Raw genomic sequence first — 26,031 nt, 5'->3', positions numbered from 1 at the left:
CCTCAACGCTTTACCAATGGGCTAGTGGAAGAAATCTGTAACCCTTGCTTGTTTTTTGTTTTTATGTACAATTTTATTTACAGCACATTCTGTACTAGCAACTTTTTGCAAATTTGCTCCTTGGCTTGTATTTGCAATAAAAATTTTTATGCATTGACAAGCATTCAGAACCATTGGTGGTCTGTTGTACCGAGACGAGTAAAAATTGTTTCAGACCACCACTAAGTGGAATTCAGTATACCATGGTACCAGTGGTTGATCACAGTCAATTAAGAAATTTCCTGTTACAGTTAAACCACATTAATGAGTTGAGCGAGTGGCACAGACTTCATATTTTTAAGGTTTGTTTTTAAGAAATTTTAATTTTCATATTTTTTTTTGGGGGGGTGCCCCCCCCCCCAAACCCTCATAACATGTGGGTAGGAATTCCTATTTAAAGGGGAACATCCCCTTCCGCTATAACTCTGCAGTAGGGAAAAACCATTGCCCTTCTGGATTAAAAAAAAATCAAGCTATTTATTCGAATAAGACCAAAAGTAGTAGGGCCTATTGGGGGGGGGAGGATGGAGCGGGTCATGGCGCAGACTTCAAATTTTTGAGGTTTATTTTTAAAAGATTTCAGTTTTTGTGGTGATTTTCTTTCTTTTTTCGGGGGGGGGGTTGACCCCCTCGTTTTACTTAAGGGGGTTAACTTTTACTTTCAGGGAAGCACCCCCTTCCCGAAAGTAAACGCAATATGGAACAGGCATCAGCCTTTTGGATAAAAGAAATTCAAGCAATTTATTGCAATAAGATCAAAAGCAGTGGGTCCTACGGGGGGGGGGGGTTGCAGCGGGTCATGGCACAAGCTTCAAAATTTTAGAGTTTTTCCTTTAAAAATTTTAGTTTTTTGATAGTTTTATTTTTTTTTTCTAAGGACGGGAAGAGGGGGGAAGAGGTATGCCCTAGACCCCCTAATACCTGAGGGGGTGAAATCCTATTTTAGGGGGAACATCTTCTACAAGTGACTGATAAAGGGAAAAGCCATCGGCCTTCTGGATTTAAAAAAAAAAAGCTTATTATTTGAATAAGACCAAAAGTAGTAGGGCCTACGGGGGGGGGGTGATGTAGCGGGTCATGGCGCAGACTTCAAATTTTTAAGGTTTATTTCTTAAAGAATTCAGATTTTATGGTGATTTTCTTTTTTTTTTGGGGGGGGGGTTGACCACCCCACCCCCCGTTTTACCTAAGGGGGTTAACTTTTACTTTCAGAGAAGCACCCCCTTTCCGAAAGTAAACGCAATATGGAACAGGCATCGGCCTTTTGGATAAAAGAAATTCAAGCAATTTATTGCAATAAGATCAAAAGCAGTGAGTCCTACGAGGGGGGTGGGGGTGGAGCGGGTCATGGCGCAAGCTTCAAAATTTTAAAGTTTTTCCTTTAAAAACATTAGTTTGTAGCTTTTTTTGATAGCTTTGTTTTTTTTTCGAAGGAGGGGTGGATGCCCCAGACCCCCCCCCCCTAATACCTAAGAGGGTGAAATCCTATTTTAGGGGAACATCTCCTTTTACAAGTGACTCTGCAATAGGGAACAGCCATCGGCCCTCTGAATAAAAGAACGTTCAAGCTATTTTTGTTCCATTAAGACCGAAAGCAGTGTTGCCTACGGGGGGGGGGGGGAGGGAATAGTTGAACGGGTGGAACAGACTTCAGATTTTTACGGTTGGTTTTTGAAAATTTTTAATTTTCATATTTTTTTTGGGGGGAGGAGGAGCCCCCACCCCCCACCCCCATGAACTGTGTAGGGTAAATTTCTATTTAGGGGGGCATCCCCTTACGCCAGTAACTCTGCAATAGGAACTGGCATCGACCATCTGGATAAAAAATTTAAGCATTTTATTCGAATAAGGACAAAAGCAGTGTGGCCTGTGATGGGCGGGGGGGGGGGGGGTAGTTGAGCGGGTGGCGCAGACTTAATATTTAAGGTCGGTTTTTGAAAATTTTTAGTTTTATTTTTATTTTTTTGTTTTTTTGGTGGGGGGATTTGCCCCCCACCCCCCATGACCTGAGGGGGAGGAGAATTACTATGTAGGAGGAACATCTCCTTCCGCAAGTAACTGCAATAGGGAACAGCCATCGGCCATCTGGATAGTAAAAAGTCTATTCCAATAAGATTAAAAACAGCGGGGTGTACAAATGGGGGGGGGGAGTCGGTCATGGCGCAGACTGCTTCAGTCAAAAAAGGGGATGTTTTTAAAAACTATCGATTTTTTAAGATCTTGTATTGGAGAACAGCCCCCCTGAACCCCCACCCCCCAAAAAAACACCCTCTCCCTCCCCGTACCACATGAGGGGCTTCCTATTTTCCATTGGGGGAGGGGTAGCGCCCTTTCCGCAAGAACTGAATATTAAAACCTGCAATAGGGAAAAGTGAGGGTGCCATTTCTCACTCCTAGTATGCCATCTTTTCACCTACTGTGCACGCTGGGGTTAAGGGTGCCAGTTTTTCACCCATTTTAAGGGTGACATTTCGGCACCGTATAGGGTGTCGCTGGTGAACAAGCTTTTCACCCTTGAAAGGTGCCAATCGCAACCTGTAGTTTTAACAGTGTAATGCTGTGAATTAAAAGGCGGTGCACCCGCTTTTGGTCCACTCTGTCATTAGAAACTCTTTAAAAAAGGGGCTGTCCATTAATGACGCCACACTTTCGCAACATTTTTACCTCTCCCCTTTATTCCAAAGTGTCACACTTCATCCCCCCCCCCCCTCTATTGCCACACGTGTAACGCAATTTTTCATTTACATATTCTTATCATTGAGAAGATACAAATGGAGGGAGTAAAGAGTTTAATTCGTGAAACAAGGATTCCAAGTCACGTCACAGATTTTAAAGCAAAGTTAAGAGTAAGAAATCAGATTTTTTTCACTAGTTTCTCGCAAAACATGTCGTCGTTGTTTAGTCACGTGACTAGGAGTCTTTGCCTCAGATTTTGCTAAGCAAATGATTGAACTTGCTCCCTCTATTTACTAATTCCTGTTCTAAGATTCTTATTTAAAAAAAAATTTGTGAAGTCACATTTCTTGTTATTTCCTCCCTCCTCCTTGTCACAAACAATTTCATGTACCCCACCCCCCTAAAAGCGTGGCATCATTTGTAAACAGCCCCCAATGCAGTCATTCCAGAAAATTTTGAACCGCAGTATCTCTGTTTTAAACTGGGAGAGGGAGAGGGGATATTTTATTTCAGAAGCACTTTTTCTCGACATTCAGAAGCAATCTATATTGCTTCTTTTTTTTTTCAAATTAACTTCTATTTTCATTAAAATAAATTTCCTCACACTCATGAGACGTCTACCAACATTTCAAAGCTTTATGTCATTATGTCAGTGTAATTTTCAGTTTCGATTTTGCATTTGATTACGCGAATCCTATAAATATTCCAAAATTTAATTATCTCAAAAGTTTCTAAATTAAAATAAATAACTAAGGAAAATGAATCGAAATAGGATTTCGTAATAACTGTCAGTACTGATTTAATGCTGTCAGAAACCTCCATAAAATCAATTTTTGAAGCAGTTTATTAAACAGGATTCCCTCTTAATACAGTAGGTTTTCCAGCATTAAATTCAAGCTCTCTGCAGATACCGACACCGAAAGGAAGTTTTCAATCTCCATTCAATCTTTTCTTTTGCGTCATTTATCTCAAACGTCAAGCTATGTACAGCTGAACCTAGCGATACATAACAAATAGACATTGCTAAAAGCATTGCTAGTACACTGATATGCTAAACTTAAAAGTCGTATCTGCATCTGAGTTAAAAATGAGAAACTGCTATTTAAAGTTGACGCCGCCATATATTTGATTCAGTATATGCTTTAAAAGATTTAAAAAAAAAAACGAGCTGATGTGTGCATCACATGACTTCCTTTTACTCCAATTTTAATGTCATTTTCCCATTATTGGCAATTTTAATGTAATTCAATAGATTACTCTCTAAATATCACCACCAGTGGCGAAATTAAAACCAGATTTTAAAAAAAAATCGCCAAATTTGTCGCCACGTTGGCGACAAACTTGGCGACTAAAAGACTGGCGATATATTGCCAAGCGTCCGCCAAATTATAACACCACTTGAGTATACATCAAAATTAACAATGATTTTCCCCCAAAAAGGGGCAAAAGACCCCCTTAAAAACACCCGAAAGCAACCAAAAGGGGAAGTGCACAACTAGATCTCACTAGGAGCCTACGTACAAAATTTCAACTTTCTAGGACATACCGTTCTTGAGTTATGCGACATACATACGCACATACATACGTACATACGGACGTCATGAGAAAAGTCGTTGTAATTAACTCGTAGAATATCAAAACGGATATTTCGAATATTCATACGTTCTTCGGCACTTATCCGCGTGTGATCGGGTTGAAAAAAAAATCAACATTAGTTCGGGGGTGAGCAAAATGGAAATTAAGGTCGAATTTTGAGTGAAATTTTTTTCGCGAATACAATACTTCCTTTTTGTAAAAGGAAGTAATAATACTCATTCACAAATGTTCATAAGCCACCTGCCTTGTCTAGTGGTCAGAGAAGTCGGACTGCAGCAGGAAGGTCCGGGTTCGAATCCCGGTTCGGGCATGGACGTACTTTCTCTCTCCTGTCCTTGTCCTTACTTTGCGTGAATGTGTATTATGAATGGTTGCCTACCCTATAAATGGTTCCTTATGGCATGTGTGTACTGTAGAAGTCGGACTTAACAGCAACTTACGATACAGTTGGAAAGGGGAAACAGCGCACCCCAAATCGCCAGCCTACCTAGCACACGACAACAACAACAAATGATCATAATACACAGTAGTAAACTAAAGAACCACCTGGTGACCGTAACTCGATTCCGATTCCGAGTCACAACTGACTACAACTGTATTTATGTCGAGGACTGCATACTAAGTGCCTTGCCTCCATTATTTTTTATACCGATAGATGGCAGCACCATTACCGGATCGAACAGTTCATGAGAATTTAGAACTAGACCAGAGGTTAATAGCTACCTGGTGCTAGCACCCCCAGAGGTATCGTTTCACTTGGAGGACATTGAGACCACGAGCATATTTAACGTCGCCCAGTCCCCTTTAATGACGACGGTGGATCTTCGACCATCCAGGTTCGAACTCAGGACCCTCCGGCCCCGAATCCGACACTCTATCGATCGGGCTAACACGGCCCTGACCGTAACTCAATGGGGTCGTTTCCAAAATTTCAAAAGTATTTTTTTCTGAAAGAGCATGCTTAAAAATATAGGATCTGACCATTTTTTAAACAATTTGTTCAAGTTTAATATTTATAAAAAATTACTTAAATCGGTGCGCTTTCATTGTTTACGTTTCTGTCGTGTGACATCACAAATGATGAAATGCTACTCAGTGTTGCCATTCACGGTTCAAAATATTTAATTCGCCTCTTTACTCACGTGTATTGGCAACGATATGGTTGCTGGCAAGCGTAGAGCGCAATATTTCATTCGCTTCTTGATTGTCGTAACGTGGAAACGCGTAGAAAGATGCGGCAAAGTGCATCATTTGTGACGTCATAAAAACCACGCCTTGTTTTCAAAATCGGACATTTAAAAAAATTAATTAAAAAATAACTGTTGGGAAAATGAAAGTATTTTCTGGGTCCATATTTTTTTTACTCATTCTATCAATTTCAGTGACTAAAAGTAGTACTTTTGATTGAAGGAAACAACCCCAATATGATAAAAAATGTATATACCACTTTTGTGCTTAGCACGTTAGTATTAACAATGTATTTCAAAAATTAAAAATCTGAACCTTCTAGTTGCCTGGAAAGAAATATGCAGCAAACAATTATTTTACGCCAGTTCATTTTACAACGGATATGATTACGCACGGTTTAAAATTTGTTGTCTTTATTTTGTTTTATTCGAACGAGTTTTGATTTTCCCGGGTGCGGATTGTAAACAGATAAAATTTTCCCCTCTTTTAATTTTTAAAATTTAAACCTCTGATATCGACGAAAACATGCAATGAACTGCATTTTGGAGTGATTTGGTGATCTTTCCACCAATTGGCACCTTTTTTTTTTTTTTGCGATTGGATGGAAAAAAAATAATAAGTTAGTAGCAATCGATAGAGCATTGTAAAACATGTTTCTGGACGCATAAATTATTTGCCCTCGTGCCCCCGTTACCAAAATATGATGCCTCAAAATCCACCGAAATTTTTTTTAAAATCTACAAATTAAGCGAGTTTTAGTGAGTAATAGAAGATATCTTTCCCACGATTGGCGGATGCATGCCGACGGTGAAATTGCGCGATTGATTTCTCCCCAAGTCTTTATGTTTAACATTTTTGGAAGACTTTACGACCTTATATAGTGAAATCTCAGTAAGTAGTCGACCGGTTAAGTGGTCACTCCGTTTAAGTGGTCGTTTTTCTTTGGTCCCGACAAGGTCTCATTCACAGTAATGTAAAATGATCCTCCTTTACTGGTCACCAAATTTAATTTTACCTGGTTAACTAGTCACTCAAAAAGTTGTTTTATAAAATTCCTTTTCCTTATTGGATCGTAGAAAATAGTGTCGGAGTTAGTTGAAAGGCGGTTGGATATTCATTTTTCCTTGAAATCTCGATCCTCGGTTCTGGTCATTCAAAGCATACTTCTTGCTGTGACTCTGCCAAGTGCCGAGAATATGAATGTAACTCGTGCCAGCAAGACAGACAAAATTTAATACCTGGAGAAATTTGGTCAGTATTTAACATCCGTTCACAAGGAACAACAAACACAAAATTTAAAGCTTGATGTATGTTAGAAGAAGTGGTTCTTTTCCGTGAGTAACAACTTCATCAGTCAACATTGAAGGATTGTATTAATGTACCGTAACTACATTAAAATAAGTTGTTGTTAATAAGTAATGTATAAGTAAGAGAAAATAAAACAAACTAACTATCATTAGTATTTTTCCTCCTTTTTAAAATTTCCACTAATTTATAGACATTGATTACATAAGCTATTGTTTTTCTCACAGAATTCTACTGATATTAAAGAATATTTGTAAGGCTTTTTTGTTCTTCCTTAATTTCCCACTCCACATAAGTAGTCACTCCGCATAAGTGGTCAAAAATTTTTGGTCCCTTGAGTGACTACTTAACAAGGTTTTACTGTATCTCGATAATGGGGGGACGAGGGCAAATAATGTTTGTAGTTATTAGTAAAGATAAAGCAATGGAAGTTATCTTTCCCACAAATTGTATACGCATGCGGACGGTGAAATTGCGAGATCGATTCCTCACCAAGTCTTTGTTTAAAATTTCAGTAGTCTTTCAGAACTTGTATCTCGATAATGGGGAGACGAGGGCAAATAACTGTTGTAATTATTGGTAAAAATAAAGTAATGAAATATATCTTTCCCACGATTTGTAGATACATATACGCGGTGAAATAGCGAGATCGATTTTTCACCACCACTTTAAGTATAAAATTTCGGCAGACTTTAAGACCCTATATCTTGTTAAGGGGGGGGGGGGACGAGGGCAAATAACTTTTCCGTCAAAAATATGTCTCAAGACGCTTTTTCGACTGCTAGATGTTTAAACATTTTTCATTGTTACACTATATGTGTGGTTACCTGGTCAGAAGCTATTTAACTGACACAATTATGAGCTCACTGGAAGACGAGCGTTCACAAGTGACAAAGGAGGATCAAATCAACGAGGATACCGACATCGATGACATACAATAAAAAAATTTCACATTGAAAGTTTTGCGTCCATCGTTTGCAATGGCAAATTTTCTTTCCGATTTGTTAATAAAAGAAGATTCCGTCATGAAAATGACTCGAGTGGTTATGGATGCGTTAATGCCCTACAAATAACTGCAGAGCAAAACAATAGTTAAATTGCCAAAAGACCGTCATAAACAGCTCTTTTTATGTATACCGTAGGTTTATTCATGTTTTCTTCATGCACGTTGCGCATATATATCGAAATAATTGCACATTAGACTTGGTATATACAGTGCGGGTAAAAAAAAGTGCATAACCCTCGCATTTTCACAACAATGGGATTATGTGAGAAGTTTTGGTCGACCGATTAACGATGAATGTATATGAAATTCTGCAAAACATGAAATAAACATTTAACAGCAGGAATCCGATAATGGTTTACGTAGATCGGGGCTGTTTCCGGGCCAAGGCAAACTGCTGACCCCATGCTCATTTTTCCATTTCTGAACCTGCGTGTGAGTTTAGAGAAAAAAATTACTTAATCCCATGTCAATTTAAGTCTAATGGCAGGATAAAGGTTTTTAAATTGTTACTTACCAGTTTTGCTTTATGGCACGGAGCAGAATCATCCTGGAAAATGACGTTTGGAACTGAAGTAAAGTGATCCCGGATAGTAGTAAGCAATTTCTCCTCCAAAATGCCAATATACACCTGAGCGTTTACTTTTCCTTGCACAAAGTGAAGCCCACCAACTCCTTAATCAGAAATACATCCCCAAATAATCTGGGATACGGGATGTTTGACTGTGTGTTGAATGCAGTCGGGATGATATTCCTCTCCTTTGCGGCGCGGGTGATGCAATTTTTTTTACTACCACTGTATTTATGTATCACTAGAAAGAAAGTTTTTTTTTTTTTTTTTTTTGCATCTATGGAATCTGACCCCTATTTCAACACTAATACTAAGTCTCAATTTACGCGGTTTTGATTTACGCGGAGTTTTCGTGAAACGTAACCATCGCATAAAACGAAGGTCTACTGCATGAGTTATTGTGAATGTCCAAAATCTGATAAAAGCCAAAATCTGATAAAAGTCGAAATCTGGTAAAAGTCTGGCAGGTGAATGTCAACATTCACATGCCAAAACCATTGGCAACAGATCGAATAGGTGAATCACCGATGAAAAACTATTCTCCAGTTGTGTGTGTGAGTCTTCAGAAGGATTTCTATTCCAAAGTACCGCGTAGGCCCTTTTTCCTGGTATTCATTTCATAGTGTATTGACAACCTGTTATTTATGTTATATTTATTGTATTTTATATTTTATGTTAAAATTTTAAAATGTTCAAAATTCTGTATTTTTGTTATTTGTATTCTGTATTTTTGTTATTTGTATTCTGTATTATGTTATTTGCATTCCGTATTCTGTTACTGTTTTCTAAATTCTCTATGTTGTTACTTTGGAATTAAATAAAAAAGGTTGCAACTTCCCAAGGGTCCCTAATCTGGGCAAGTCACTACTGTGTTAGGAACGGGGGACCCTCGGGTGTGATGTGATGATGTGTGTGTGAGTGTTGTGTACTGCAGCGAGGTATAATTCTGCAATAACCCCCTCAATTTGCAACATTTTGTCCTACAAGAGTATTTTAGTAACCGTTCCATCTCTCCAGCCGTTTCATCAGGGCCGATCCTAGCTGGTCGAAGATCCACCGCCTTTTTTAATGGTGACTGGGGGGGGGGGGACGTTAAGCATGTTCGTGGGCACAAAGTCTTCACAACTGAATCGATACCTCTTGGGGTGCTGGACCAGGGATCGCTCGGTTTCTGGTCTGGATCAAAAAATCAGAATTGTCTTCAGAGTCTCATCCAACTGATTAAACCCCAAGTAGTGATAAAGACGGTGAGTCCTGGAGTGAAAAAGGAAAAAAAGCTGTTCCATCTGATTTATTATGCAATGAACCATAAAATAGAAACTTAAAATCGAAATAATAAAAATTTGCATTTATTTCATCGAATGACTTTAATTAAAATGTATCACAGATGTCAAACATTAGTGGCAAAAATTTAAATCGACTGTCAGTCTCCCTAGACATGCTGTTCAACTACTCAGACCTACGTGCTCTAATTTCTCCGTTTTAATCTAAAAATGAATAACTTTCCGTGATATATCTTGCATCATTAATTTAAATATAAATTGATTGCTTATCTTTTATTACTTTTTAAACAATAAACGGATGCAAAACTTTTATGCTGCTCTTAAAGTGAGGAATGCAAAAACAATCTGTGAGATAAATTTTTGACAACGTTAATTAATTTTCTTAAGCCTCTTTCTTATTAAAAATGAATTGAACGACAGCTTTTTGGGGGAGACGCAACACATTTTTAATCATATAAAATGAAACTCGTTAAAAATAAATGCTTTCATGATTATCAGCTTACAGAAGATTCAAAAATGCCTTCTTTATTTATTAATGCTCAGGAGAAAATACAAAAATTACCAACCTCTTTTCAAGTATCTTACTTTTCAAATCCCTTACCCGTTCAGTCAATATCTCATCCACCCCCCTCCCCCTTCGCTTTTCTCTTTAAAGATTTATAAAAATCTAAGAGGAAAAATATCCAATTTAGGAGATTGTCTTGAAATCTGCATAACAATTCAAGGCTTCCGATGATTAAAGTAAATTACCAAACACTAAGTTCTCCACATAACGCTTCAACTGTTTTTATACGTCTCCGGTTTTTAACGCAGCAAATTTGTTCCGTTAATTTCCAGTACTACTTGTCAGTTTAAAAGACAAAGAAGTTTAAAAAAATAATTGGCATGATATTCTTTCTAATTAAAATCGGAAAAATACTGTGAATTGTACAGAAAAATTCGATGAAGTTCAACATCTTATGCGGAAGCATTATTTGAATTAATAATAAGCAAAGGAAACTTTTTGTAATCGTTATTCATATTTAAAGTCGTTCAAAAGATTTTTTTTTAGTTTTTGCTCAAATTCAACGATTACCCTCTTCTAATAATTTTAAAGCATTTCCGTTTGAAAGTACTGAAAAGACCTCAGTTTTGGAGAGAAAATAATGCCTCGGGCAGTGCTGCTATAAAAGAATTGTGTCAACGTGGAAGTTATGTTTACAAGGAAATTGAAGGAGTTTAGTACTTCTGTTATTTGTTTATTTTCTCAGAGTATGTTTCGTGCTTCCAAGTGTTTATGACAAATTAGATATTAAGCTCAGAATTGGTTTTTCTCTTTTGATAATAAAAGTTAAAAAGTACTTTCCGTTTTTAATATTAAATGTGTATTCTTAATTAACTTAAAATGCAGAATTGAAAAAAAATATTAAAATACAAAACTGAATAGCGAAAATATTTCTCTTTAATCTCTGGTTATATAAATAACATGTCTTCGTTCATATGTAAAAACTTCTTCATTTCAGTTCAAAAATAAATTGTGTACTACTTTTTTTTAAGCGCTTTTAAGGAAATATTCAATGGCAAATCTTGTGTTATTAGTTCACTTTCTTTGATTTTATTTTTAATATAAATGTATGGCTTTTAATCTACTTAAGGGGGTCCGGGACACATTTTGAAAATTTTTTTATTATGTACTTTAGAGTTTTGAAATTTTTTGAACTGATTCATCATTTATTTAATAAGCAAAATCATAACATAAATATGAAAAAAATATATTTTTTTATTTAAATTTAATTAGTTTTTTTCAAAAAAATGGGGTTGCTTTAAATTGCTATAACTCAAAATATTGTTGGTCAATTTTCAATTTTTTTTCAAAAAAGTATGCACAAATATCTAAGCTTTAATTTTTATTCGGCGATTTTTAAAATATTGATTCAATAAAAAATAAAAAATATTTGAAGAAAATTTTCGAAAAATTCAAAGATACTTTTTTTTTAAAAAATCATAATTTTTGCAGTAAACGTTTTTTTTAAATTCGCCGAATAAAAATTAAAGTAAATTGCTTGAAAAAGATATGCTCCAAGTTTCATTACTTTATCTCTATCGGTTCCTGACTTATAAGAGTTTGAATGCAGGAAATCGGGAAAAATTGCATCATGGAGAAAAACGCGTTTAAAGTTTTAAAGTTATGTACACATTCGTTAGATGCATGCAACAAAAATAACTATAACTTTCGTTCTATTTAAGGTAGAAATAAGATTCAAACGTCCTCTTAAGCAGAAAAAAACGGAGCAATTTTTCAAATTATAAAAAAAAATTGCAAAATTTGAGGATTTTTGTGTCCCGGACCCCCTTAAAAAGAAAAGTTAAATCAAGAAATGTTTAAGCTAAATTCAAAAACGAAATACAAACGAGCTGATGTGTGCATCATATGACTACCTTTTACTCCAAATTAATGTCATTTCCCCATTTCAGGCAATTTTAATGTGATTCAATAATCTACTTTCTAAATATTACCTACAGTGGCCAAATTGAAACATATTTTTTAAAAAAATCGCCAAATTTGTCGCCAAGTTGGAGACAAAACTTGACGACCAAAAGACTGGCGATATATCGCCAAGTGTCAGCCAAATTATAACACTACTTGAGTTTACATCGAAATTAACAATGATTTCCCACCAAAAAGGGGCAAAAGACCCCTTTAGAAGCACCCGAACGCAACCAAAATTGGAGGTGCACAACTAGACCCCACTAGGAGTCTACGTACCAAGTTTTAACTTTCTAGGACATTCCGTTCTTGCGTTATGCCACATACCTACGCACATTCGCACATATACATACGCACATACTGATGTCACGAAAAAATTCGTTGTAATTAACTCGGGAATCGTCATTATGGATATTTCGCGTGTCTATACGTTCTTAGGCACTTATCCACGTGTGGTCAAGTCGAAAAAAAACTCAGTATTCATTCGGGGGTGAGCAAAATAGAAAATTAAGGTCGATTTTTGAGTGAAATTTTTTTCGCGAATACAATACTTCCTTTTTCATAAAAGGAAGTAAAACTAACCTTTTTCCAAGCGTGTAGGGCGCAGGCGATCCAGGATGTTTCTAGATTATGACCACTGCCTGCTAGCCTGAAAAATAATTGTATTATCGGTAACAGACAAGACATCCTTAGTTCTAATATTGTTTAAAGTAAAGTCATTTGTCATAATTATTTTATTAGTGGAGGTAAAGTAAATGGTTTTAGCTCGCAGGCAGCCTTACTTATGGTAAGTTCTTATATTGTTTAGGCTAAGGTCACTGATTATAGTTCTTACATTAGTGGGAATAAAGTAACTGGTCTTATTTCTTAGAAAGGCTTAGTTCTCTCATTAGTTACGGAAAACTCTAATATTGTTCAGTGTAAGGTCGTTCATCATAGTTCTTACATTAATTGAAATAGAGTAACTGAACTTACTTTTTAGAGAATCTTAGTTCTGGCAGTATTGCGGTAAGTTCTTATATTGTTTAGTGTACGGTCACTGACCATATTTCTTACATTAGTTGAAATGAGATAAAGTAACTGGTCTTAAATCTTAGAAAGCCTTAGTTCTTATAGTGTTTAGTGTAAAGTCATTGGTCATAATTCTTACATTTGTGGAGGTAAAGTAAATGGTTTTAGTTCGCAGGAAGCCTTACTTATATTAAGTTTTTATATTTTTTAGTGTAAGGTCACTGATTATAGTTCTTACATTAGTGGGGATAAAGTAACTGGTCTTAGTTCTTAGAAAGGCTTAGTTCTATCGTTAGTTACGGAAAACTCTTATATTGTTTATAGTGATTTTCCGGATATCCGTATCCGTATCCGTATCCGCGGATATCCGAGGGAAAACAAAGATCTGTATCCGTATCCGTTACTTTTTTGACGGATCTTAAACGGATCTTTTCTATTCTAAAAATTCTTAAATATTTGAATAAAAGACTTAAATTCCGTTTAAATTAGGTTTTATTCCCTATATACATTATAAGGTATCGTTTCAGAAGCCAATTAGTACACCCCGCCGTGAAAAGGAAGGGGTAATATAAGTTTTACAAGTGTGTATCTGTGTGTCAATTTGTGGCATCGTAGCTCTTAAACTGGTGGACCGATTTGGATAGTTCTTTTTTCGTTCAAAAACTGACTTCATCGAAAGTGTTCTTAGCTTGGCCTCAATTTTGTAGAACTTTAATTACCGTAGATATTAATTAAAAACCGACTTAACGTTTTTCACAATTAGGGTAGTAAAAACTTACCCGTACGTTAAAAACATTGGCCCCAATTAAAAGAACGAAGTTTTCTGCTTTTGATATTAGTTTCGAACTTCCAAGTTAACAGTAGGACCTACTATAATCCTGTTAAGAAAATTTTAAATGCAATTCTAAGCCTTTATACGCGCGATTGGTAGCGATTTCATAGTCGGAAGATATGAAGAAAAAGCTCAATGAATTAAAATTTCTATGTGCTGCCAGTTCATATTTGTTAACAATGTGTGTTCTGACCCGCGAAATTCATCTTCATATTAGGTTCTTTTTTATAATGTTTAATATTAGTTTTCGTTATTGATTTGGGGTTTCTGTTATTCTTCATTTTGGTTTTTCTCGGCATCCTTCAAGAACAGTGAGATTAAATACTCTATTTACTGTTTGTAAAGATGTTCCTGACTCTGTTGTATCGTCGGTCGGAGTAAGTTGGGTGGAATGGGTCAGCACTGCATTTATGCTGAAGTAAAATTCGAAAAATTATTTCTAGCCTATCTAGTAGCAGCTTTACCACTCTCGCTCCTATATCCTACATCTACCTAGCAATCTAGAAATAATTTTTCACATTCTATTTAAGCATTAATGCAGCGCTGATCCATTCCTTCCAGCTCTCCCTCAATTTTCACGGAGATTTCTTTAAAGAGTAAATCATAGTCTTGACTATATTTTCGCCGTAGATGACATTTTTTGAAGAAACAGTGCCATTCTTCTGACGGGAATAACTTCCGTAACAAATTTTACACTTGGATAGTTGAATTGGATGAAAAAATTTTGAGATCCGTATCCGTATCCGCGGATCTTGACACTAATGATTCGGATCCGTATCCGTATCCGCGGATCTACTTTTTTAACGATCCGGCACATCACTAATGTTTAGTGTAAGGTCACTCATCATAGTTCTTACATTAATTGAAATAGAGTAACTGGACTTACTTTTTAGGAAACCTTAGTTCTTACAGTAAGTTCTTATATTGTTTAGTGTAAGGTCACTGACCATAGTTTTTACATTAGTTGAGATGAGATAAAGTAACTGGTCTTAGTTCTTAGAAAGCCTTAGTTCTGGCATTAGTTACAGTTAGTTTCTGTAATGTTAAGTGAAATGTCACTGATAATAATAGTTCTTACATCAGTTGAGATACAGTAACTGGTGCTAGTTCTTAGAAGGCCTTAAATCTGGCATTAGTTACGGTAAATTGTTTAACTGTTGAGTATAAGATAACTGATTATAGTTCTTACATTAATTGAGATAAAGTAACTGGTCTTAGTTCTTAAAGACTTAGTTACCCTTAATTACTTTAAGCTCTCAATCAACCTAAGTTTATTGTCTAATTGCAGAAGTTGGAGTTGTAACTAATAATTTATTTTATTTATAAATTGTCATATGTTTGTGTGTATATATCTATATTTATTAAAATAAGTGCAAAATATCGCAAAACTCATATTACGTACCTTTGCTATTTTATAAAACTTTTTTTTGTCGCATCTTAAATTCTGGAAATTTCAAATATTTCACGTGATAGTTTGAAAACCAACACTCAAATATCCGCACGTTTTTATGCAAATTGAAGACGCAGTTCATTGATTAAATAGAGATATTTTGAATTTCTTAACTATTAGGGGTTTTTGAGATAATCTAATATCTAAGTAAAATATTCAGCATCTCTCAAGTAATAAAGAGCTCATGCGACAGCTATGTAAACTTAATTTTAGAGTGGAAAAGCTGGCTGTTTCGTTCTTCAAAACCCCAGCAGAAACTTTCTCCAAACTAAATGCTGATTTTATCGACCAATAAAGATAAATAAACACCTAAAGAAAATTTCGCTTATAAACTGGATAATACTTTGCTCTACAAAATCGTTTTAAAATTTAAAGTGATATACAAAAGTCTTAAAGATACTCTAGTGAATTTAAGATTAAAGATTGGAAAATCATATCTTTAGCATCAAGTTGGAAGAAGAAGAAAAATGTATACGCTTACACATCAAATGTAGCACGAAAAAAAGTGCTGCATTTACAGCCTAATGTAAGTTTTTGTAATTACACAGCAATTATTCAATTGAACTGAAACGCATATTTAACGACTTTCACAGGACGACAAAAAGTCGTCCTTAAGTAGAATGCGTCCTTACATAGAATGCTTCTATAACTACAGAGGAGCATCCGGGACGAATATAAACAACCTTTACTCAGCTAAGGACCTTGTAACAGTTTTGGGCCTTCTGATTGGACAGCCAACGCAGATGCGTCAGCCATGTTTTTTAATCATCCAACGCATGCGAACAAATTTCCTCCTCAGAAGTTCTAAATTCACGTTTGAATGTCTTTAATTCTTCCTCTCCTTCGAATAAGGCCTAGAAGATCTTGTTTCGAAATGAAACAATAATTAGAGCATGTAAAACAAGCTATAAACGAGATGGATGACGCATTTACTTGGTAGCCAATAAGCAGTCTCCAAATTTGTACGTGGTCTCTAGCAAAGTAAAGGTTGTTTATATGCGTCCGGCATAGTGAAAAGTCGTCTTTAAATAGGGAAAACCGTTAAATAGGGCGTCGTTAAACAGAGAGCCAACTATATATGTATTTATTTATTTTTAAAATGCCAAATATTAGCACCTAAGGCATTAGTTCACGAGCACTCCAGTATTTTTTAACAGTGTCCTTATATTGCATACTACAATACAACTTTCTTTTACGGAGTTGGTCTTTTGGGGGACCCGTGTGGCTCTTATCGCCAAATCGCCTTTCTTTGCTAAAACTGCTGAAAATTTGAACTAAAACTTAAACTTTCATATGAAATTACTAATTTCTTATTATTTTTTATGAATCAAGTGATAAATGGGAAGACTTTGGATCGAACTGAATCGTAAATGAGCGAGATACTTGATTATAAACATTAGGTTGTCCTTATTTGGCACACTAACCCTAGTAGTGAAAAAACAGTGCTTCTAAAACAAGACTTGTAAATATGCTAAAGAAGCATTTTTCGTAACACGCCAATCGTTCGGACACTCATTCTGATTTTTCAATCACTAAAAATTCCGAAACGTCGCTGATTATTTCCGTCGAACGTTTTGAGATTTCACGGGTTTTCATATTTTCCCCCGTAAAAATCAAGTATGTTTGCAAAAAGGTTTCATGAGTTGCTATAAGTTGCACGAATGCAGACTTTCCACTGTTGCGAAACATATTTTTAGTTACCGGTTTTAAGGATTGACTGAGCGTATGTAATAAGTATATCGGCTTTACTTCGATTACGGCCCGTCCAGATTGACTAAGCTCCCAATGAGAGCGAATAAGTCTCTGGATAGTTGCATATTTTCAAGGCAAGAATTGCAGGCAAGAGACAAGAGAGATGCTCGGTTCTTACTTGCAGTTCTGAATTAAGCTTTGACCATGGTTGCATTGATGCTTCTAGAAATATATCTTTGTGTTTTAGGAAGGTTCTAATCAACTACATTAAACCTACCTATATTCCTTTGAAGGTTTCAGACTGACTTTTACCGGAGAGATTTCCAAATTCTTCAGAAAGATTTGAGGATATTTTCTGGAAAGTTACTGACTTTTGGCAAAAAACGTTCCCGGTTTTTGCAAAATATGCTACTGGCAGAAATTGGGCACATTAGTTGTCTATTTTTTTTTTTTTTTTTTTTTTTTTTTTTGCAGAAACGTTTCTGAATCGTTTTTAGTAATATGCTAATTTACTTGCACAAGGAAAACGTGGGTAAGCCGAGACTGGAGGTTTGGTCGAAAAGCTAGAAAGGGATTCAATTCATCCTTTATCGATTTAACAATATCAGTTTTCACTATGTCCATCAACTGGATCAGACTTATATTTATTTATTTATTTATTTTTTATTTTTTTATTTTATTTTTATTTTTTTTCAAATTCCCGTGATTTTTGCTTTAAGGGAATCAAGATACAATTTACGCTGAAGTGGTTTTGTGTGAAAACGAAATTAATAACCTGATAAGAAAAATTTACTTTCAGGTTATTCACCATCTCCATGAAAATGATATAGTTCATAGAGGGATCAGATCGTCAAATTTTATCCTATCTCCTGAAGGACACATTAAATTGATTGATTTTGGTGAGTATTGTTTATTTATTCCATGTGTCTTTTTCAAAAATTACAAAATAAGAAAACTGAAATAGATTCCTCCAGCATCCAGTATAAAAAGATTTTGATTGTTCACGATCAAAAAATTTGTTAGTCGAGAAAGCAGATTCAAGAGAGAAAACTGGAAATACTATTAACCCCTTCAGTCGGAATTATGAAATAATGGACCAAAAATGTTGATATTTAGTACACAGTGTACTATGGTTTGTAATAGAAAAATTAAAAGAGTAATGGCACGTCCAATATTCCGGACTTATATTTTTGAAATGAATATTTCATATACAAAAACAATAAAATACCAAACAAACTTCATTATAAAATGTTATACAAACAATTATAAAACATAATATAAGCGTTTGAAACGATTAATTAAAGATTATATATATTTTTTAAAAAATCAGGAAAAAACCTCGCTTTTCAGATGAAAATCCATGGTTGGAAAAATGAACCACTCTCTATCTCTCAATCCTTATATATCAGTGTTGTCAATCTCAAAACGAAAAATTATTTCGCAGATTATAATAAGTAGATTGTAAAGAATCAACTACAAAAAAAATCAACAAATTAAATCAATTATTAAATAATTAGCAGCTGTTTAAAGTGTATGTCCTGTATACCGGACACCAGGTCTGAAGGGGTTAAAAGACTTTCTTATAAACTAAAACTACCGTTACCAGTCACGGTTTTGCCTACGTCAAAATTCATAGAGATACATGCGGTCCTATTTTGACTGTAGTCGCTGTTTTCTTGTTACGAATTTAGAAAAGTAAGTTTGGCAGCAGCGACACTTAGACAGTACAATGTTAAATAGAAGCTTAATCTCGTCAAACTATAAACGGTAAAGAAAAAAAAATCTTTAAAAACTCATAATACTGATAATTAACTGGAATTTGTTTCTGTCGAATTCAATTCACATTTTTCGCATTTAAGAATGAGATAGAAACCTGCTAAAAACAGAAAAAAATGATGAGGGTGGGTTATGTGCAAGTGATCGTTTGGCAAGATTGGCAACAGTAGACCTTTCAATTTTCAGCATTATTTTACATTTTAAATGAAGTTTTTTAAATATACTGAACAATATTTCTTATTAAGTAGGTGGCAAACAAACTTTAAAAAAAATTATGACATGGAAAATTTCAAATTGGTTCGAGAATTAACGTCGATTTTTTCATTAAGTAAGGTTCAGGTTTAAATAACAGCAGCGTTCTTCTTTATTTACATTTTTGCAGGTTAAATGTTCTGCATTTTTCTACAAAATACGCCTTCTTTTAGTTTTTTTTTTTTTCATTTAAAGCATTGCGAATTTTGCTTTGTTTATGTTGAAATTACAAGCAAAAAAAATCGTCCTGCCTTTTGGCTTGTTTTCATACCATAAGGCTTGATTGCCAACGCAAAGCAACTTATAAATTAACAAAAAGTGATTACTCAATGTAAGAGGATGTTAATCTGACAGTAACTGATAACTAACCAATATACTAGTTATCTTAACATTCTCTCTAGGGAAGAATAATCTGTAATCTTTGACAAAACAAAATTTACTTTGTATGACTGTTTTTTTTTCTTTTGTGACAGGTTCTTGCGCATTGGTTAAGGAATCTGAAGGGAAAACTTATTCATCAATAGGATCTCCTTACTGGATGGCACCCGAGGTAAAACAATTATTCCTGTCAAAACAGAGACCGACTCAGATTGTTAAATCTTAGTGTCTGGATGAAACTTTTGGCAGCAAGCGAATTATTTTTCTGAATTTATGGAAAGGTTTATTGTATCATGGCTTCTGAAAAATTCATGTTCTGGAAAAATTAGTTGTAAAGGGTTTTTTTTTTTTAAATATAGGTTCTTGTGATTTATCCGACCCTGTGTGACAAAAGGAAATCAAATGTTGTAGAAACATCGTAATTACGCACAAAAAATAAATTAGTTAATAAAAATACAAGCATTAAAGCAAGAATGAAAAAAAAAAAATTGAACTTGGACATCTTAAATTCAAACTATGTTTTTCGCAATCACGTGTTTTTTTGCGTGTGTGCAGGCATGTGTGTGTGTGTGTGTGTGCGCGTGTATGTAGGCGTGTGTGTTTGTGTCTGTGTGCAGGCATGTGTGTGTATGTGGGTATGTGTGTATATATGTGTATGTGTGTGGGTATGTGTGTGTCTGTGATTGAGAGTGTGAGTGTGTAGATGCGTGTGTTTGTGTCTGTGTGCAGGCGTGTATGTGTGTGTGTGTGTATGTGTGCGTAGGCGTGTGTTTGTGTCTGTGTGCAGGCATGAGTGTGTGGGTATGCGTGTGTATATATGTGTGTATGTGTGTGTGGGTATGTGTGTGTGAGTGTGTGTGTGTGTGTGTGTACGATATGGACGCAACCTGAAGACTTTTCGCGAGAGGAGCAGCATCGTGAGGCCGGTCGACGGCGGTGCTAGCAGAGGGAGGCGGTGGAAAAATAAAATCAGCGTAACGCCAAAAACAGTCAAGTGAGAACAAGAAGCAATCATGATTGCTCAAAAAAAATAAAGAAAATAAACAGGCCAATATCGATTCAAATGCAACCCTAAAAACACTTAAATGTAATATATTTTACGACTCTTTTGCGTTTTGACTTTTATGTGTGTTGTTATATTTTATTCATAATGTGATTAAAAAAACATTTTAATTTTATAACCAACAGTACAAACACGTTTTTTACAAAATGATTTGAAAAAATCTGTTTTGAACACCACATAACTTCCTAGTGCTCCCGGCCAATAATCTATTTTTTAATAACTGAAAAGAATAAGATGCGAGTACTCATGTACGAAAATAAAAAATTATTCCTATAAAATGCAAAGTTTTTAAGGATTTGTAGCTTTTTGTATGAAAACTTAGGCATTTCCCTGTTACCTTTAAAGTGAAGGAAAATAGCTCTTTCAAATTAAAAAAAGCTAACATTTTTGTTCGAATCGGAAATCTAAAGTTGCGACAACAAGTTTGGTATACTTTTCAACTTGAACTGGACTAAAATGCAGTCAAATTTAAATGGAATTTTTTCAATGCCTCATTGAAATATGAACCGATATTGTTTAAAAATGGTGTATTTTTTCCTTGCAGGTTATTGGCTCAGAACAATTGAGACCGTATACAAAATCATGTGACATTTGGTCACTAGGAATAACTGCAATAGAGCTCGCCGAGATTCAGCCGCCATTATTTGACATACATGCAGTTCGGGCAATGTTCCAAATCGCTCGGTAAGTTGAAAAAATATTGAAATTCTCCCCCCCCCCCCTGCATGTTTTTCTGAAGTACAAAAAACCGGTAAATGTTGACCTTAATCGGTAAATATCAACATTCACATATCATAGTCATCGGGGAAAGACCGAATATTTCTTATGAAGCAGCGGTTAAAATGGACATTCTCCCATTTCCGTCTATTGCGGATACTTAAATCGTCGCCTTAAAGCTACAGTTGGATATCTTACTGTTATTCCTGGGATTAGATCCCTTATTGCTGCTCTGAGCCTACGACGTAATGAAACTGAATAAAAAAATTTCGAAAAAAAAAATAGAACCGACTTCAAAATTGCTCTAAAAAGTAAAAAATAATTTTATTCTTTAAACACCATCGATAATGCTTTTAAACATAATTTTTGAAGTTGGCGCAAAAACAAAACTTAAAATCCAGTGTAACCATGCTTCGTTCATATTTTTTTCAGAAAAGCATCCACAGTTACGAACGAAACATTTATATCGTTATTCAAATATGTTGTCATCAATGCATAATTTATGTGATAGTGAAGAAACTGGGCCTGGTTAAATTTATAGTTGTAGTGGAGTTATGGCTGTGAATGATTTTATCTATTCGTTTTTGCGCCAACTTCAAAAATTATGTTTAAAAGCATTATCGATGGTGTTTATGAATAAAATTATTTTTTACTTTTTAGAGCAATTTTGAAGTCGGTTCTATTTTTTTTTCAAAATTTTTTAATTTTATTCTTTTTAGCGTAAATGTAGGTATTTCAGAAATAGTACACGAAACTTCACCTTATTTTTTTCATAAAAATGCACTATACTGAAAAAAAAAAACTATAAACACGCTTTAAACTTTAAGCGATTGGCACTAAAAACTTATCTTTGTTCCTCTTTAGAATTAATGTGTAGTTAATTTAATTATAACCATTTAAGTATTACGTTTTTCCTAACTAATTTACATTTCACAGCATTTAAGTTGCTCATGATGCAATTCTGTATTTTCTTACTTAGCTCCCATCATTTGTTATTGGCATAGATGATAACGAAAAAATACTACTGTAGTTGAGGCAAACCTAATGAACTCAATAAATCACTGCATCACCTCGCTTCCAGGTCAGGTTTACCCCCACTATGGAGCAATAGCACTGAAGAAGGGAAGATTTCGATAAGTCACATAGGGTTCTATAAATCAGCAAGGTTACCAAAATAAAATTATTTACGCCAAAAATGAGACGACAGCGCCAGATTCCCGATTATTATCGAAATATCCCCCCTGAAGAAACTTGATGCTTGCTTCAGAGAAGCTTTCATTCAAAATTATCATTACGATTACTATTAATGTTACTGTCGTATGGCACCAAACTTTCATAACAATGGGTTTTAAATTTAATCATTTAATAGGGAAATTGCATGAAATTTAGTGCTTTTTGCCCATAACTTTTTTTCTAAAGGACAAATATGGTCAAACAAAGTAATGGGACCTAAGTTGAGCCATCCCCTATCCATTAAAAAAAGAATCATCAAAATCGGTTCACTAGGTGAGACGCTGTGAGTGGACAAACAAAAAAAAAAAACATACATACGATATGAACTGATAACCGCCTCCTTTTTGAAGTCGGTTAAAAACAAAATACAGTCAAACCTCGATAATTTAAAGAGCCACGAATAGGTTAACTTAGAGTTATAAGAAGTTCAAGCTATGAGACTTTCACACATCTTTTACAAGATTTAGGAGCCAAAGAAAACTACGAGACAAAAGAATATTTCTGTTGTAAGGCTTCGAGTTATCGATAGTTGATTGCATAACTTTATTGGTTTGAAAAAGAGTACTTTTTGATAATCCTATGGCAATGCTGACAGTGGTTTTCTCAATTCATTAAACAGACTCGAACCTTGTAAAACAGACAAACGAGCATGAAACTATGTTTTGGTATTGGAAGTGAAGATGGTAGACAATCTCATTACACGACTAAATCGAAGCATTTAGAATGAACATTTTGGCAATGGCAGTGCCGAATTTTGTTAAAAAGATGACATACGTAAATTACTATCGACAATATTTAGACACAAAACATTTAAACTGAGACCCCCAAAAATACTTACAGCAAACAAATAATTTGGGGGGAGGGGGAGGATATTTCCTTATAAACTATTTATCTTTTATTTCTTGCACATTCATGTTTCGCTGGTTTGGATCCTGCAAGAACATGATAGCTTGACATTATGGATTATGCCAGCGTTTATCAGCCTTTTTTTGACCCTTAAACTAGCAAGAGCTTTTTGAAAATATTCGTGGACCGGCGCTGTTTTTTTTTTTTTTTTTTTCAACGAACTAGTGAGGTTTTTTCCCCTCTTTCTTTCTCTTTCTCGGCCAAAAAAAAAAAAAAAAAAAAAAAACTTCTAACTCGGAGACTATCAAATACTTAAGAAAGAAATTTTAGGAAAAATTTTTAGGAATAAAGTAAGTAATTTTTGTGATAAACATTGCTGAAAAATCATCAAAAACTACGAAAATTAATCACAAAATTCTCTTAAAAGATGTTCTGTATGACGTTATTTTTAAGGCGTTTTCTTTTCTCAGCAAGTTCTTTTTTCTCTGCAGACCGGCCAAATTTTTCTGCAGTTCAGTTTTGGATTGCAGAACCACCGTTTGAGAACCGCTGGCAAACATTGAAATTCTACAAAATTAACAGTTTAGCAAAAAAAAGTTAAAATCGTGAAATACCTATTCGAAATAATCGCTGTATGATGAAACATTAAAAGACTGACACAGTTGAAAGCTGTCCTCATTCAGGGTCAGTTTATTAACTTCCCATATGGGGCAAAGTATTTTAAAAGACATATTTTCGTTCAGGAAAAATAAAAATGAATTTTTTTAAAAAGGAAGAAGAGAAATTCATGCGATCCCTATTCTAGACAACATAAAATTTTCCCTTTGCGTACGTTTAAGCACAATGATATACTTAAAATTGAACTGAAAAGATAATGCCTAAAATGTTTTAGAAATTTTTATATAACAATATAAGGCAGTGAGAAGCAAAGGGATGTAAGTGCACATTTCCAAGTTTTGAGTAAAACGCGTTTAAAGTTGCGGAGCTCGGTAGGTTTTCATTGAGTTTTTACTTCCTTTTACAAAAAAGGAAGTATTGTATTCGATAAAATAATTATCTCTGAAAAATCGAACTTAATTTCCATTTTGCGCATCCCCGAATGAATGTTAAGTTTTTTTTTTTTTTTCGACTCGACCACACGTGGATAAGTGCCTAAGAACGTAACGACATGCGACATATCCATTTTAACGATTCCCGAGTTAGTTACAACGAGTTTTCTCGTGACGTCTGTATGTACGTATGTATGTATATGCGTATGTGCGTATGCATGTCGCATACCTCAAGAACGGTCCTAGAAAGTTGAAATTTGGTACGTAGACTCCTAGTGGGGTCTAGTTGTGTACCTCCCCTTTTGGTTGCATTTGGGTGTTTCTAAAGGGGGTCTTTTGACCCTTTTTGAGGGGAAATCATTGTTAATTTCGATGTAAACTGAAGTGGTGTTACAATTTCGCGGACACTTGGCGATATATCGTCAGTCTTTTGGTCGCCAAGTTTTGTCGCCAACTTGGCGACAAATTTGGCGATTTCTATCTGGTTTCAATTTGACCACTGTTGGTGATTTTAGAGAGTAAACTGTTGAATCACATTAAAATTGCCAATAATGGGAAAATGACATAAAATTGGAGTAAAAGGAAGTCATATGAGGCACACATCAGCTCGTTTTTCTTAATCATGCAGTAAAACAGAACCTAGCAGGGGTACTAGTACCATATCTTGCCCCAAGAAAGAGGAAAGGTTCATCGACCATTTGTACTGGTTATCTCTAAATTTTCAATTTTCCCCCTTAATCCTCATTGCTTCTCACTGCCTCATATGTTACTTACTTCCTTATCTCTCTTACTTCAGTAGTAAATAGTCAACTTTTGGGAGAAAATATTGAAAAACTAGCTGTACCCGACACGCGTTGCTACGCCAACAAAAAAATACATCATTATACTGATTTTCATGACAATCGGTTGAACGGGGCAGAAGTTGCTACTCTGCAGTGCCACCTGGTGGCGAGTGGCTTCAATGAGCATATTATGCACCTTCTCCGTGAAAAAATACATATATATAGCAATTTTCGTAATAATCGGTCCAGGTATCAAGTGAAGCCGTGACTATACTCAAATTTTTGTACTCACGCAGTTTGCAAGATCAATCAATCGCTAAAAATATCAAATAGAAAAAGTTTTAAATCCCCCGTTGCATGAAAAGCCATAAAACAATAAAGGAAGAATTTATTTGTTCAAACTCAAGAAAAATGGCAACAGCTAACTTCTTATCAATGAGATCTTTCACGCGAATTAATTTCTGCAGCCGATAATTTTATTCGTATTTATCCAATGGATTGTGACTTAAATTGGAATTAAAAAGGAACTATCGATCGGATTTTTTTCGAACTGGTCTATAAACATTCCCAGTACCAAAAATAACAAACGGTGAAAGTTTCAGCCAAATCTGCCGGGTAGTTTTTGAGTTCATGGATGACATACAGACAAACATTCATTTATATATATATAGATTATGATCGCTTGAAAAATATCCAAACTCGTTTATGGAAAAATAAAAACAAAGATCTTCTCTCATCTCAAGAGAAATTTTGCTACATTTTTGTATACGCATCACTGAAGAAAACTGTAAAGTTAGTTTCATGAAATCTTTATCCGGGTTT

General features: G+C 35.0%; 1 protein-coding gene across 1 annotated transcript in view; it reads left to right on the top strand.

Moving 5' to 3' along the window:
• Positions 1-26,031, top strand: part of LOC129222445 (neither inactivation nor afterpotential protein C-like) — a 185,312-nt gene that overhangs the window by 9,003 nt on the left and 150,278 nt on the right. Inside the window, exons 2-3 of the mRNA XM_054856958.1 lie at positions 19,615-19,691; positions 21,127-21,266. Of these exons, the coding sequence (XP_054712933.1) occupies positions 19,615-19,691; positions 21,127-21,266 (217 nt within the window). The remainder of the gene's footprint in view (positions 1-19,614; positions 19,692-21,126; positions 21,267-26,031) is intronic.

This window comes from Uloborus diversus, chromosome 5 (genome assembly GCF_026930045.1).
Source record: "Uloborus diversus isolate 005 chromosome 5, Udiv.v.3.1, whole genome shotgun sequence".
Classification (NCBI taxonomy): domain Eukaryota; kingdom Metazoa; phylum Arthropoda; class Arachnida; order Araneae; family Uloboridae; genus Uloborus; species Uloborus diversus.
Note: the sequence above shows the minus strand (reverse complement) of the source record. Positions and strands in the feature narration are given on the sequence as shown.